The sequence below is a fragment of the Ceratotherium simum genome, chromosome 29 (assembly GCF_057802395.1).
Source record: "Ceratotherium simum simum isolate JZ-2026a chromosome 29, ASM5780239v1, whole genome shotgun sequence".
NCBI lineage: Eukaryota > Metazoa > Chordata > Mammalia > Perissodactyla > Rhinocerotidae > Ceratotherium > Ceratotherium simum.
Window position 1 is genome coordinate 33,894,373 of NC_141928.1, and position 16,276 is coordinate 33,910,648.

At 37.3% G+C, this 16,276-nt stretch overlaps 1 protein-coding gene across 3 annotated transcripts in view; it reads right to left on the reverse strand.

The window, feature by feature from the left end:
* Positions 1 to 16,276, reverse strand: part of LOC101394124 (myb/SANT-like DNA-binding domain-containing protein 3) — a 125,441-nt gene that overhangs the window by 40,461 nt on the left and 68,704 nt on the right. For all 3 annotated transcript variants that reach the window (XM_087419397.1, XM_087419398.1, XM_004423259.2), the window contains 3 exons: positions 11,245 to 11,374; positions 8,005 to 8,031; positions 5,312 to 5,408 (listed from right to left, as the gene is read on the reverse strand). In XM_087419397.1, the coding sequence (XP_087275523.1) occupies positions 5,312 to 5,408; positions 8,005 to 8,031; positions 11,245 to 11,374 (254 nt within the window). The remainder of the gene's footprint in view (positions 1 to 5,311; positions 5,409 to 8,004; positions 8,032 to 11,244; positions 11,375 to 16,276) is intronic.

The window sequence follows — 16,276 nt, forward strand, 5'->3', positions numbered from 1 at the left end:
TTTTTTTTAAAAGTATACGCGGCTTCCAGAAAGGAGGACATAATGGAGGACACAGATGTATAGCATTACTTTCTCAAAAACAAGGAAACAGATTTCATTGCACGTTCTGAGGGAGGGACTCATCAGACTGTGATGCCGGCCAGCAATCTGTGTCAGAACAAAATGATGCCACAAATGACAAAGATGCTCAGCAGGTGGACTAACTGCTTATCGATGCTGTCTGTCATACTGCACACCTACACGATCCTCTGAGCAACTCGGAGATCTTACATCACTCAGGGAAAAAATGGAAACAGCATCTCCAAAGAGACTGACATCAAAGAGGCAGAAGAGCAAGGACGATTTCCATAAAGCATATGGCAGACAAAGTTCAAAGGAACAATTTGAGGATTTTCATAACTCATCTGTATTGCCATTATGCCTGATGATTCTACAGACTCCTCAAACCATTCACGGGGGGGGATTTAGGTGAAGTATTCAAAAGGCACTAATGTGAAGGAGTTCAATGATTATTTGGCCCCCCGTCCAGACAAACAGCTGATGGCTATCTTATAGCAATAACTTCAGCCTTGAACAGATTAGAAACACTGTCCAGAAAAAAAGCGGGTGTGGTTGCTAAGAACATGGTTTAAGAAATATAATTTCCTGTAAAGCAGGTACTGTTTCCAAGTTTTAAGACTTCAGTCTATCCACTGTACTTCATAACGGTCACTATGAAACTGAAAACTCACCTATGTGGGAGTCAAATTTCTTAGAAGCTCTACTACCTTAGACCCAGGTGTAAATTCAAAAGGTAAGCGTTAAAGAAGACAGCCATCACAAACCCATGCAAAGTCCACAGTGTCACTGGAGAGAGACAGTGTACTTCAAGAAGGAAGGAAAAACCCTCTCAGAGACAAAAATAATTCAAATTGTAAAAAATTAAAACAGCCACTAAGCAGAAAAGATAAAATACATGCAATAAATAAAAGTTCATGCACTTCACTCAGAAGAACCTATTTACTTTGATTTTACATTTAGAATTTATTCCTATATTAGGTACAGTTCCTACAAGCATATTGTTTCCTATTTCAGGGAAGCAGAGAAGCAAATTAAAAGTTGGGGTCATCTACAGTCGGGCTCATTGACAAGGCAGACTGACAGCACCCAGAAGCAGCAGCTAGGAGCCAGACACGGGAGAAGAAAAATTATTTTTAAACAACAGATATAAGAACCCAAATCTCAAAGCAGAACAGAGCCTTAAGTGTAAGAGGTGAAACAATTGCCAGTGAACATCAGTGGCCTCTGAGGACATCATGGTATTACATACATGTGTGTACAACACAATGGATAAATCCCTTATCATAAGACCTGTGTTCTGGATCTGCTGCTTAATCGTAAGCTATTCAGAGCTTTCTGAGCTCTGTTTCACCTGTAAAATCAGGATAATACTTCCTTAACTTAGCCACCAGACAGAACTGCCATAAAGAGCTGAAAAAAATTATGTAACAATGTGTGAAAGCTGCAATACACCATACAATATAACACTAAGAATACGTTAAAATATGTTCTGCATACTCTGTTTAAGAAGACAATATATTTAAATCAGTTTCCATTTAAATGGCTAAATAAAAAATTAACACTTCTCTTAATAGCAGAAAATTAACTTACATGATACCAACTTATCTCCCCAAAATGCCAGGTTTTTTTTTTAACTATCAGCAAAAAAATAAGAAAGAGCTTTAAAGCCAGGGAAAGATTTTAGCTGCCCTTTGTAAACTAGAGAGGTTATACAGCATTTCTTCTAATGGGAAAGACATTTCAAAATGAGAAAAGACGAAATATTTTTTAAATGAACATCTATACCTAAAAATAACATGAAATATAATATCTATTATATTAAGAGCAATGTTTTTCAAACTGTAGGTCATTATCACTAGTGAATTATAAAGTCAATTTAGTGGGTTAGCACCAGCATTTTTTAAGAAAATAAGATAGAAAATATTAGAGTATATTGCATTTAATAAAGGTAAGTATTATTTCGTAGAATTTTGTTTTACTTAATATGTATTATCACCACGTGTATACGTACACGAGTGCTGGGTCACAGCATAAATGTATTTCTTACATGGAGTTGTAGTCAAAAACGCCTGAAAGTCACTGATATGAAAACCAATAAATAGGCTCTAGATGCTCTAGATGGCAGCTAAGGAGTAAACAAAGAATTTAAAAGCAGCTAGTTCTCAGAATGACCAGGAGACAAGGAAGTAAAGAAATCATAGCCGGGTCCAGGCTGAAGAAGAGGGCACTGTTTTTTTTTTTTTTTTTTTTTTTTTTTTTAATTATTTTGTTTATTGCAGTAACATTGGTTTATAACATTGTAAAAATTTCAGGTGTGAGGGCACTGTTTTTTAACAAGTCATCAACCAGCAGTCCTTAAAGTAGGAAAAAGACAGCATTCCTTCTAGGAATAAAAAAGGCAAATACAGGAAGGCAGATGGTAACAAAAATGCTGTACTGGAACCTAGGAGAATCCATCCCATAAAACCCTCTGACTTTAGTCCTCAATTTTCTCATCTGTAAAGTCAAAGGATTAGACCAGAAGATAAATTTTAAGATCCTACTCAACTTTAACATTCTCTGATTCTGGTCAAGTTTATAATTAAGTCAAGACATGAGTATTTGGTTTGTAACTAAGACCTTTTGTTTTTAATAACTAAAATTTTATCTTTTAATAAGAAAATTATATAACACCTTAAAAAATAATAGGTTTTTATATAAAAATCAAGGCTTAATGGCTAATGTCATATTTCAGCATCTCTCAGTTTTCCATTATCGAGAAGGTCTAGTTGGCTGGATCAAAATTACCCTTAGACAAACATGTTACTATTCACCTGGTGGCAACCATGAAAAGCATATAGAACGTGCCTTGGAGGAGTTAAGTAACCTCCACATAGCTTTCTTGGTACCATGGCCCATTTAAAAGTTAAAAAAAAATTACAATAACCATTGAGATATGTTTAAATTGTTAAATTCAACTGCCATGAGTAATAAGTGTTTTATAGACTAAAAGATTAGATGTTCCTAAAATTTCCTCGTCTCCTTTCGTAGTAGGATCGACCATTTTAGCTTGATCACTTATTTTCTGGGTAAAGGTGCCAATTGCTTCCTTAATGTTTTCCTATCACTGCATCACTTTCCTGGCCTGGACCTGGCTGCCTGTCCCAGTCTATGTGCTCCTTAGCCAGCTCCTCAGCGTGCCTGCTCCTTACACTGGTAAGCCTTTCCCTGGTCTCTGCCCACTTCCTTATGCTTAGAGCCTGTATCTGCAAGAACAGTGGTACAAGCTCTCAGATAAAAGAGATGCACACAAAATCAATTTAGTACACACAACAGAGTTGCTCTGATTGGGCAGAGGCTACATATAATATCATGAGGAGGTGCTTAGAGAAAGACGTGTATTTTACCATATAGATGTCCTATTTCAGGCTGCTTCTGGGACTAGATGGAATCTGTCCTACTTCCAAGCAAAAGATCTCCATCTCTTTCAATTAAGGGATGACAAATGACAGCAGAAAAATGTATAAAATAGGACTGAATAGAGGTACTGTCAAAGGAATAAAAACAGATCAACAGACCAAGCCAATCAATCATTGATAGCTATTGTGACACTCAATACTATTGTGACACTCAATACTATTATAGAAAAAACACTGAAAATAACTAAATCGCTACAAAAATACACACACACACACCCACACACACACAGTTGTTCTATCACGCCATATCATTAATACAAAGCAAGAGAAGAGAGCATAACGTCTATTATCTGTTCTCTCTGCAAGTCCATATTGCTCATCATTTCTCTCAGTCCACAGCTACTTTGGAAAACACGTTCTTCCAAATCAAACCACTCTCACTGAAATGGACGGACACATGTCAACCCAAGTAACCAATGTGCAGGGACAGAGCAAATTCAGGTTTTGCTGAATTCACTTCTTACTGAACTTACTTGTCTTTTGCCAATTCTCACCTAATTTAAATATATACCAAGTAAATTATCAGACATAACTTTTACAAAGTGCCATCCAAATAGCTGATTTTGAACCATAATACTGAAAATGGTGTGATTCTGATTTCTAAAACTCACTTTGGGCATTAATGCTAATTAAACCCTGTTCTGTGAAAGGCAGTGAAATATGCATTTAAGGGCCGAATAAAACGTGGGACTGGAAAATACACACAAGTAAGGAAGAAAGCACAAATCTCTATAAAATAAATGTTTTAAAATATGTATTAAGGGGAAATTGAGGAAGTGAAGATCCATTTGTGGTATAAGGTCCTGAAGTCAGCACTAAAGCTTTTAGAATCAACTAAGCAAAAAGCGAGCACCACAGGGAAATGCAAGAAGGTTGAGACTGAGAATAAACAAACAGGAACCTCATGAAAGGAAGAAACAAACACGACTGTGTTGATGATGTCTGTATTGTTACTATTCCACCAAACAACACCGTTTCTTACAGGGAGTGAACGGAAAATTGGACAGACAATGCTGTCCAACTACAACCCACCTCGGTGTGACACTTTTTTTTTCCCTGGTGAGGAAGATTGGCCCTGAGCTAACATCTGTACCAATCTTCCTCTATTTTGTATGTGGGATGCCACCACAGCATGGCTTGATGAGCGTGTAGGTCCGTGCCCGGGATCCGAACCTGCAAACCCTGGGCCACCGAAGCGGAGTACGTGAAGTTAACCACTATGCCAGCGGGCTGGCCCCCCTACAACCCACCTTAGTGAAGGCTGAACATGAGTGAGAAAATAAAACAATATAATGTCAGTCTGTGCAACTGGGATTTCTAGAAATAATTTTTACTTACTATACGCTAAAATTTTGAAATCGTTTCAGATTTTTCTTAATACATCAAAACATATGAAAAGTTTTTGTGTAAAAATACAAGTTAAGAAAAAGAGAAACTTTATTATTGATCCTAGTTGAAAGGATAACAGTAAGATAACTCAGAATAAGAGTACTTCTGATGAATAAAATTAGCACTTGGTATAAAACATATAAAACCATCAATGAAAAAAAAAGCAGAGGTAAAACCAAAATAACTATAAATGGGTTTTCATTCTAAAATTTAACATAAACTGACTTAAATAGCTACAGTATTATGTCAACTTAAGAGAAAAGTCAATACACTAGCATTAAACAAAAAATACAGAAGGCACACACAAAATATACAGAAGGAGCTGAAATGAAACCCTTCTACAAAATAATAATGCTGATGACTAACCTCCAAGTCAGTTTACCTCTTTCCATCAATCAACTCACCCAACATTTTCTGCGTCTTCATCACACTCAGCTTTGTATTTGCAAGGTCCACACTTGGAGTGTTTTCTGTGAACTTCTGCCCCTGACCCTTCCTCTTCTGTTTAAAAAGAAAAGTTAAATTTTCAACCAAACGTTGGAATCCTTTCCAGATTTGCTTCATGTTTTCAGCAGTCATTATCCTATTTCTGGGGAAAACGTACCCAAGCTCTTGAAAACAATCTCTTCCAAAATCTATCAATGCTTGAGCCCAAAAATGTTGCAAATACTGAGTACAAAACATTCTGTGACGAAAAACAAGCATTGGTGCTAGCAAAATAATCCCTTAACCTATACACAAAGGAACAATATAGTACATTTGATAATTAATTGCCTTTAAAAGAATTACCATATAACACTAAATAAGAGGGAAAAAAAATGAGCAATAAATTTAGTCCAGTGATTACCTTGCTGAAATAGCCTGTGCAAGGCTGGTTAGCAAAAAAGTGATTAAATACAGTCAAGTATAACCATCACCTTTTCCTCATGTCAGTTCACACCTGCCTTTCTAACCACATAACAACGAATTCCAGAGTTAAAAAACAATATTTATCTCCAACTTTTAAAAAGGAAGAGGTCTCTTTACGAAGTACTTGCCCCTTTTTCTACTTTGCCAAAATACCCAGAATGCAGAAGTGTGTGGCTCTCCTATGATCCAGGACAAAAAGCAGTGCACACCACCAGCCCCAACTCAGCTCACAGCCCATATGTGAGGGGACCCTACATTTCTGGGTCTCAACTAGAGTGGATCCTATCCTGATAGTCTCAACCTGGGCAGGGAGATCGGTTCTGAGGCCAATTTAGGGATTACAGTTTACTCAAGGGATTTCTCATGCTGGTTTGGGAAGGAACACCTCACGCAGGGGATGGCAATCAGCAAAGAGGGTGTTAAAAGAAAAGTACGCAGACCTAATATGCCTGTTTGGTAATACTTGCAAACTTTCAATTCTTGGTGTCTGCCTGCACTTTAAGTAGAAATTCTCCCCAAACTCTCATGAATACTCCCAGATTCCAGGATAATAATCCTAAGTATTTCTGAGCCCTCAGAAACACCATGAGATCTAGAAATCACACAACTACCATGAGCTCACTCAAGTCTGTGTATTAATCTGAGAAAACCACTTAGCCTTTCTAACTCATACTCCTTACAAAACTGTCAACCTACAGCCTCAGAGCAAGACATCCAGTATGTTACATAAGCAAGTCTTGAGATCAACTTCCACTTCTTTCATATAGGAACAATGACAGTTTCCTAACTGAATATCTGACCACAGGGGCTGGACCACATGATCTCTTAAAATCCTTTCCAGCTTTAAGATCTAGAATTTATGATCTGATCCTTCACACACGATCATGAAGCTTCTTCCTGCACATGTCCATTTAAATCAAATTCTATTGTTGGGCAGCTTTAATATCTCCAGCCCTCACCTCCTGTCCCTGCTGAAACTGTCATCCCTGAACTTCTTCCTCAGGACAGTTCTATTCTCCAGGCCACCTTTAAAGTCCCTTCCAACTCTGAAATTTTAGGATTCTAACAAATGTGGAAGTCTGGAGTAAGGTTTCAGACCGTGTTGACAGGATCATAACTATGGTCTTCATTTGTGTAAGTGTGTAAGTAAGAATTCTACCAGTGAGTTTTCTTTTAGTGAATCCCCATCACACCTCAAACATTATTTTGCAAACAGTGGATACTCACCAAGGATTACAGCCTCATTAGACCATGAAATAGATGAGTCATTCTCAATTCTGATAATTTAGAGGAAACTGTTATATGCTATTACCAAATATTAGGTTTTAAAGAGCAGAAATAATTAATAGATTTGTAAAATAAAATCAAAACATAAACAGGAAAATTACAATGGCTTACATTAAAGCCTAGATTCCAGTCGAGTTGTTCTGCAAGCCTTCTCTTTGCTGTGCACAACTCACAGCAGAGTTTTGTTTTTTTTTTTTGTGAGGAAGATCAGCCCTGTGCTAACATCTGCCAATCCTCCTCTTTTTTTTTGCTGAGGAAGGCTGGCCCTGGGCTAACATCCATGCCCATCTTTCTCCACTTTATATGACGCCGCCACAGCACGGCCTGCCAAGTGGTGCGTCCGTGTGCACCCAGGATCCAAACTGGCGAACCCAGGGCCGCTGCAGCAGAGCACGCGCACGTAACCGCTTGCACCACCGGGCGGCCCCACACAGCAGAGTTTTTAAACTCTGTACTTTAAAAATTCCTTATGAGCAAAAATTTGTGAGCAAGGGGTGGGAGAGAGTTACAAATACTCTGGTCCAAGCCAAAATCACTTGTGGGGATGATCCTAAGGAGAAGGCACTTTGGTGCAACCTCAATTTAAGAGGAGCTACATTTCCCCTTTGTCTGACAACAAACCTTTAGTGAAAAATAACTGCATGAAACAAAGGAAGCCTAGGGCGAAAGGGGATAGAGGGGTTGGGAGTGATGGCTAAGGGGTGCAGGGTTTCTTTCTGGGATAATGAAAATGTTCTAAAATTGACTGTGGTGATGAATGCACAACTCTGTAATACACTAAAAGCCACTGAATTGTGCATTTTAAATGAGCAAATTGTATGGTACGTGAATTTTATCTCAATAAAGCTGTTAAAAAAAGTGAAAGAAAACAAATGTCTTTTAAGGGATACTTGAAACTCACCTCCTTCTCCAGATCCAGAGCCATTATCTGAGAAGAAAAGCAAAGAACAAAATAATATGAACACTTTTCCAGGAAATTTCATCTTATCAAACAGTAAAATTTCTTATCAAAAATCTAATTGTGATATCAATTCTCATGTAGCCCTTCTCTCATTTTTCTATGCCTAACAGTTTATTCTTATATACCTATTTTGTGCCTTTCTCCAAATATAAATACCTTGACACATCATGCATCTTTGTAGCCCATTCAGGAAATATCCAGGTGCCTTGCACAGAGTAAAGACCAACAAACACTGTAAATAGCTACACAGAAATAATTTTATTAACTCACTTAAAAGGTAGAAGAAAATTTTAATTTTGTTAAAGCTTGAGAGGAATAATGAATAAGCTGCTTTTATTAGAAAGAGATGAAAAGAGCTTTGGGTCTTGCTCCAAAAATCTTCTTAATGAAATCTGTGGATAAAGGCCAAAAGCCAAAAGGTAAAAAAAGCCCCAAGGTTTAGAAGGAAAGAAGCTCAGGTTGAGGTTTTCATATTACTGATGAAATTAAATTCCCCTAGGAAACCTAATCTGAAGGAATCTCACCAAGGTGTACGTGGACACTTGTTACTAGTGACATTAAAGAGTCTCCCTCGAAGTTATCAGCAAGAAGACAGCCTACAATGTAATTAATGTAAAATATTTATTTTATCACCCTGAAAGAACCAACATATGGTGCAGAGCATGATGAAAGGAGCAGGAACATGTCATGTCATCAGCGTGGAGCAGGAAAAAAGCAGAGATGGCAAGTGAAGAACGTGACACTTCATCCAGCACTTTCTAAGCGAGAGGATGTCCTAGAAAAGCCACTCCGGTTCTTCAAATAGTTCTCTAGAGGGGGAGACAATGCCCTTAACAATATTGCTCCCTTCCCTTCAAACTCCTTCAGACAATAACCAAATTCCCAGATACGGCAGAAACAGGAGCAACTGGAAAAATACATATTTTATGCAGTACGCATTGCAAAATCTTCATGGGATTTTATAGCAAGTCTTAAATTGCATTCATTTTTGATTAATCAACCATGTAAATTACATCTTCTCTGAGCAAGTAAGGAGGAAAAGAAAGAGTGGAAAAAAGAGAAGGAAGAAGGGAACTTAATTTAAAATTGTTATTACGACCAAAATTTTCTTAGGAAAACACTCCCTTTTTCCTCCTAGTCCACATACATTGACTGAGTACTTACTGTGTGCTAGGCAACATGGTAAGTGCTAGGAATAAACTGATAAATGAGACAGTCCCAGTGCATGAGATACTTACTCCCAATCTTTATTCAACCCATGTCCAATTTTAATAAACATTATATCTCATGCCTTCCTTTAGTATCATTTAGAATTCCAAAATAAATATTGTAACTACTCTGATAATGAGGCTGAGTTCTTCTTGTAGATTATATTTTCACCGTACACACACCTTCACCCACCCACACAACTCCACCCTAACCCTGGGATTATGATATACCTCCCTAGGCAGGGCATACTGCCTTCCTGTTGAGGAATGACTGATCTGGCTGGAGACAGATGTGTCAGATAAAAGAAATAAAGCAAGATATATACATAGAGATATGCACAAAGCATGAACAAACTCTGCCAGGAGATGCCACAGAAGAAAGATTTCACAGAGGAGAAAAGGCTTAAGCTCAATCTTAAAGCATAATAAAAGAGTTTTCAAATAAGCAAAAGAGAATGTTATTTCTAGCACAGGGAATAGGACCAATAAAAGACCAAATGATATGAACAACACTGGCCCACCCAGCAAATAGCACGATCAGTACAGCACCTTATAGTTCAGCTCATTCAAACCTTATTTAACAAACCCAGGAGATTATCATCCACTTATTATATCCACTTAGGTAGCTGGAGCTCAGAGCCACTAAGGGACTTGTCCGAGGTCACACTGTAAAGAAGAGCCGGAGCGACTTTACAAGCCAGGTCTTCTAACTCTAGTACAGTGCTCTTTCCAACCTACCACTCTGCCTTCCAATGTTTAACACGCACTGCCTACCCAAGCAGTTGGTGTCTTAAACACAAACTCCCCATAAATGATGCATAATAAATTTGGGATCGTAAAGAAATCCATATTCCTTTTTAGTTTCTAAATCAAGTCTGTGAAACGCAATGTACTTAAAGAACTATATAAGAACCACACCAAATGACAGTCTATTTGCCTAAGAACATAATAATATCACCAAGCACCTAATTATCTAGCGTATGGAAAAGAATGTGGCCTTGCCCAAAGAGAGGTCTGACCTTTGCCCTCAGCTTCTGGAAGGTAATCTGCGTCATACCTGATAGAAGTGTCTTGTTTAGGGAAGGTACTCACCACATCAGATCTTAGGGTGGGGCCGGCTACACTCAACAGTCTCAGGGTGGGGGCTGGCCACACCAGAAATACCAACCATGTAATTCAGAGTGGGGGCTTTGAGTCATGTGGTGTTAATGGACCTGGAGTTTGAGATCAACCACATAGACAATCAATCAATTATGCTTATGTAATAGAGCCCCAGTAAAAACTCTCAACACAGGTACTGTAATACATAAAGAAAGGAAATGGAGAACATCATATAATAATAGTCTCCACCTTTACCACTAACCTTCATACAATAATTCTAATTACAATACTCACCTGCATCCCTGCCCCCAAATATAAACACAAGCAAGAAATTAATATTAATGCCTTCCAAAATTCACCACCACCAATTCAGGAAGGAAAAGAGAAGGAAGGAAATACAAATAACTGGAGGGAGGTGGGTGACAAGGGTCAGCAGACAGAAAAGAGAAGATAGAAAAAGAAAAGAGCTTGGAAAGAGACACATCCTAGGAGGCCACTAATGGCTTTCTATGGATACTCCCCACCTCTTCCCCCCAAAAAACAAAAATCAACAAAATGGATCCCATATCATTTCCCACCCCAAATGTTACTCTGTCTAATATTCAAACCATAAGGCCAAAGATATGCAAAGTCCTGACAAAAAAGGCACTAAGCATTAAAAATGTACTGAGAAGTAACATAGTCAATACAAGACCACCTGGCGTTAAAAAGCAACAACCTGAAACAGGGGCATAAAAGACCTCCCCACTCCCCACACAATCACCACTGATCCATACAGCAGTTTGGCAAATACACCTCCGACTGGACACTTCCTTTGAGAAAATATGGCAGAACCATTTCTAACATTTATTCAGAAGAACATCACACATACCGGAGTAGCACGCTCCTCTTGCTACTACTGTTATCTCTTTCTGGTGCTTACAAGCAGCCCTTCTGAGAAAGCATTCATTTTGATAAGTGTCCCCATTTGATCCACAGACGGGAATGTAATTCGTATGGCACTGTGAAAAAAACAAAAATAAATTCAGAACTAGGCATGAATATTAATAGTTTATTTCATATTCAAGAATGCAACACCACAGTATTATGACACACTTCTACTACAAAAGAGGTTGGTCTTTTATCTGGTTTAAAAAAGGAAGAGTTATGCTACTTTCTCATACCTTTTTGCACATTCATAATGAAAATAACTATCAATTATCAATAAAAATGAGAATGAAAATCCCTATCCTATCTACTTCACCTGCTTGCTATCAAGATCCAGTGAGAGAATATAAAAAGAAAGTCTTGGCTATGTTTGTAACAAGCACTAATGCTGTAATATCATTTTATTATTATCAAAATTTGTTTATTCAATACATCTAGTATGCAGAGTCCCAAGGTAAATGCTATAGAACTATAGACACAAAGAAATACATGGTATCTGTTCTCAGAGACCTTGTTAGAGAGGAAACTAGAAAAAAATATATACACATAGTAAAGCTAGACCATGTACTAAAGACAATAAGCATAATATATAATACCTATTACAGTAAGCTGTAGTATTCAAGAAAAGCCTCCTCAGAGAAAGTGGAATGTGAACTGGACCTTGAACGATGAGTAGAAATAAGACAGATGAAGAAGAAAAAAAGTGATACAAGTTTGAGAAATGACACTGAACTTGTACGTTTAAAAAACTTTTAAACTTCTGTATGTCAAAAATATCATAAAGGACTAAAGTTTTAAAATCTGGAGAAAATATTATAACAATATGACGCACAAGTTATCATCATTACTAAAAAAGAGATAATATAAATTAATGAAAAATGGACAAAAGACAAATTTACAGACAAAATACAAATGGCCAATTACAGTCATGCATCACTTAACAATGGGGATACATTCTGAGAAATGTGTTGCTAGGCAATTTTGTCCTAGTCTGAACACCATAGCGTGTACTTACACGAACCTAGATGGTATAACCTATTACACACCTAGGCTCTATGGTACTAATCTTACGGGACCACCATGGTATATTCGCTCTGTTGACCAAAATGTGGTGAGCATACCAATATACCTGTTATGGTAATCTAAACTGGTTCAACCTTTTGAGAACATAATTTAACAATACAGTCGGCTCTCCACTACCACGGGTTCCGCGTCCAAGGCTTCCACGTCCTCGGCTTCCACGTCCTCAGGTTCAACCAACAGCAGATCTAAAGACCTATGATAGTTGCATCTGTACTGAACATGCAGACACTTTTTTTCTTGTCGTTATTCCCTAAACAATATAGTACAACAACTATTTACATTGTATTAGGTATTATAAGTAATCTAGAGATGCTTTCAAGTACATAGGAGGATGTGTGTCCATTATATGCAAATGCTACGCCATTTTACATTGAGCATCCGTGGATTTTCATATCCAAGGGGGTCCTGGAACTCAGCCCTGGGGATACCAAGGGACGGCTATACATTTCAAGCGTCCTGAAAAAGGAATGCAGTTTTTGATCCAGAATTACACATTTAGGGATCTATCTGAAGGAAACTTGTAGACAAAAACTATTACAGCCATTTCAAACAGAAATTTAATAATACTAAAAATGTAGAAGCAACCTAAAAATCCAACAAGGCAATGTTTAACTAAAGCGTGTTTTATCTGTTCAAGGAATTAATATTGCAGTCATTGAGAATATCTTTTAAAAGAATACTAGGTGACAGGAAAAGATATAACATTAGGTGAAAAGCAGGCAATAATACCACATACATAACTTCTGAGAATTTTGTGCCATTTTAAAATATATTATCTAGTCCACAAAATTGAATGAAAAATTTTAAAATATAATACAAAATAAAAATACAACAAGAAAGTAAATTACATAAATCTATCTCAATTATTTAGAAAAAATAAATACTCATAAAGTAAATCCTGGAAGAAAACATCAATAAATTTTTCACGTTCCTTGTCATCATGGTTTTTTATTTCCATGTTTATGATTTTCTTTATTTCTCAATTTTTCTGCAATGAACAAGATTTACTTTTATCATTTATTTACTTTCAAAAAGTGGTCGATTTACTTCATGAACCGTAAATATGGCATGCTACCACATGTCAAGCACTGGTAAAAAAAATCTGTCATAAAATATTTTATAACCAACTTGAATTGCTATACATTATCAGCAGACTCCTACATCAACTGTAATTAAAATTAAAATTTTACCTTAGGAAGCTTTCCTATATTCCTCCAATTTTTCATGGATCACATTCTTTTATTCTCTTTCTCTAAAATGTATACAATAACTTGTATAATCTCTGCACGAGTCAATATGTTTCTTTGCAGTTATACACTGCATAATTAGCAAAGGAGCCCTAAACTCCAAGATGTCAAGTGCTAAGTTTACAGGCTTTTCAACTCAACTCTTCCCTCACACACACTTAATGAATTTCTAAGGTAGTGCTCTCAAAGGTGCTCATATCGCCCCCTAGGGATGTGTGCCCCTATGGAGGCATTTTTGGTTGTCACAATGATAAAAGGACATTACTGTCATTTAACAGATGGATGATGTTAGATGTCCTGCAAAAGAAAGGGCAGTCCACACAACAAAGACAAACATACCATACAATTTCTGAATGCTTCTCTAGCCATTCACCTAGGAACTATGGTAAGACTTACCATACACAAACAAGGCTGCTCTGTTATAACTTATCCTAATATTAGTTTTTATTCTAGCATCCACCATACCTCTGCTTTTTTATTTTCAAGTACCTCTGGTATGAAATTGCTGCTGATCTTTTTTTTAAATCCAAAGGTTCATTATAAGTAGGCAGAAGCATCTGACTACTGTACTGTCTTCTAATGTAATCAAGCCAAAGCATTTACATTTTGAAATACTTATTTTACTATAAATTACTTTTATTTCTCCTTTACATTGCAATTATACATCATATTGACTTCTTTAACTATGTGTTTATGTAAGTTACATCATCTATGAATTTCATTTAAGAATAGTGAAGAAATGGAATATAAATTATTGGTTATAAAAAAGGGTCATTAAGTCTGATAAAGATGAGAATCTCTAGGGTAATAGCAAACTTTATTGAAGAGTTTCTATCTAGTAAACACCGGCTACAATTTTAAATGTCCTGTCTAACGTAAATATCATAACAATCCTGCGAAGCACATGACTGAGTGCTTAGAGCCAGGGCTCTGAATTCAAATGTAGAGTTCAAATCCTGGGTCCACCATCCACGTGACTATGGGCTAGCACCAGACCCAGCTATAAAATGGTAATTATAATAATATCTACCTAATAAAGTTATTATGAGGATTAAATAGGAGAAATCCATCCTTAGCATCTATATCTGGCCATGATAAATTCTCAATAAATATTAGCTGGTTTTACTCTTGCTATTATCATTTCTGAGTCTTAAGTAGTTGACCCAGGTCATAACTAATAAGTGGAAGACCCATGATTCCTCACAAGTGATGTACTCTAACCACTCCACACTCAAATTATTCAGCAGGGTCTCACTCTAGGTCACTTGGTGGTAGTAAGTAGGGGGCTAAACCAGTGCATGCAATGTCCCTGAAATTCAACCTAACAAGCACATAACTAGGAGTGAGCATGAGACCGGAAAAGTAGACCAGTCTGCTTCCAGGGGTCTCTCTTGGGGGCCTCTCATTATGCTATGGGCAAATTAAGGGATTTGGGCGATTTTAACAACATGCAACTTCTGACTTAGACACTGACTCTAACCTAAGGTCTGCCTCCTCTATTACCACCCTTGCTGGGGGAAAGAACTCTCCCCTATACCTTCTCTTGGGCTGGATGAATGTGATTTGAAGTAGTTTAGAAAGGTGCGGCAGTGTACAACTCTGGAGCCACATCCATTCAAGCATTTATTATGTACCTACTGTGTGTCAGGAACTGTGCTGGAAACAATAAATAAGAAAAATAATAACAAGGTTGTGATAGTTAATTTTATGTGTCAACCTGACCGGGTGCCAGGGACCCCAGATTAAACATTATTTCTGGATGTGTCTGTGAGGGTGTTTCTGGATGAGATCAGCATTTGAATCAGTAGACTGAGTAAGTGCCCTCCCCAACGTGGGTGGGACCATCCAATCCACTGAGGGGCTGAATAAAACAAAAAGGTGGATGAAGTCAGAATTCGCTTTCTCCGCCTGACTGTGGAGCTGGGATGTTGGTCTTCCCCTGGTTCTCAGGCCTTCAGACTTGGACTGGAACTATGCCATGGGCTTTCCCAGGCCTCCAGCTTGCAGACAGCAGATCATGGGACTTCTCAGGCTCCATAATCAAGTGAATCAATTCCTTATAATAAATCTCTCCTCTCCCTCTGTATATGTATATACATACATATATACATATATATATACATACACACACACACATATACACACATACACACATACACAACCTATTGGTTTTGCTTCTCTGACTTTTATACAAAGGTCTAAGAAGAGGGCATGACACCGAACGAGAGTAGACACTGAAAAATTCAGGAAGAAAGACACATAGTCCAGAGAACTCCAGAGAGAGGAAGAGAACAGAAGAAAGAAAACAGGGAAAAGTCATAGGCACTCCTCTTTGTATACTACCTAAGTTTTAATGGAAAGATGTAATATTGATCATTTTTCTTTGTAAAAAATTAATAAAAGTAGCTTTGTTTAGATAATATGGCAAGATATAACAGCTCTTATTAGCAGACTGAAAAAAACAAAAAATCCTGTTATTATCTGTTAAAATGTGTTTAAATTATACCCCAGAAAGCTTATATTAACACTGAAAGCATGCAGAGTCATAAGCAAGTTTTTTAAATGAATTGAAAGATATTGCTAAAGCATTCAGCAGAGAGGTGTTTAATGGGCATGTGAGATCACTGTTCTTCAACTGGCAAGAAC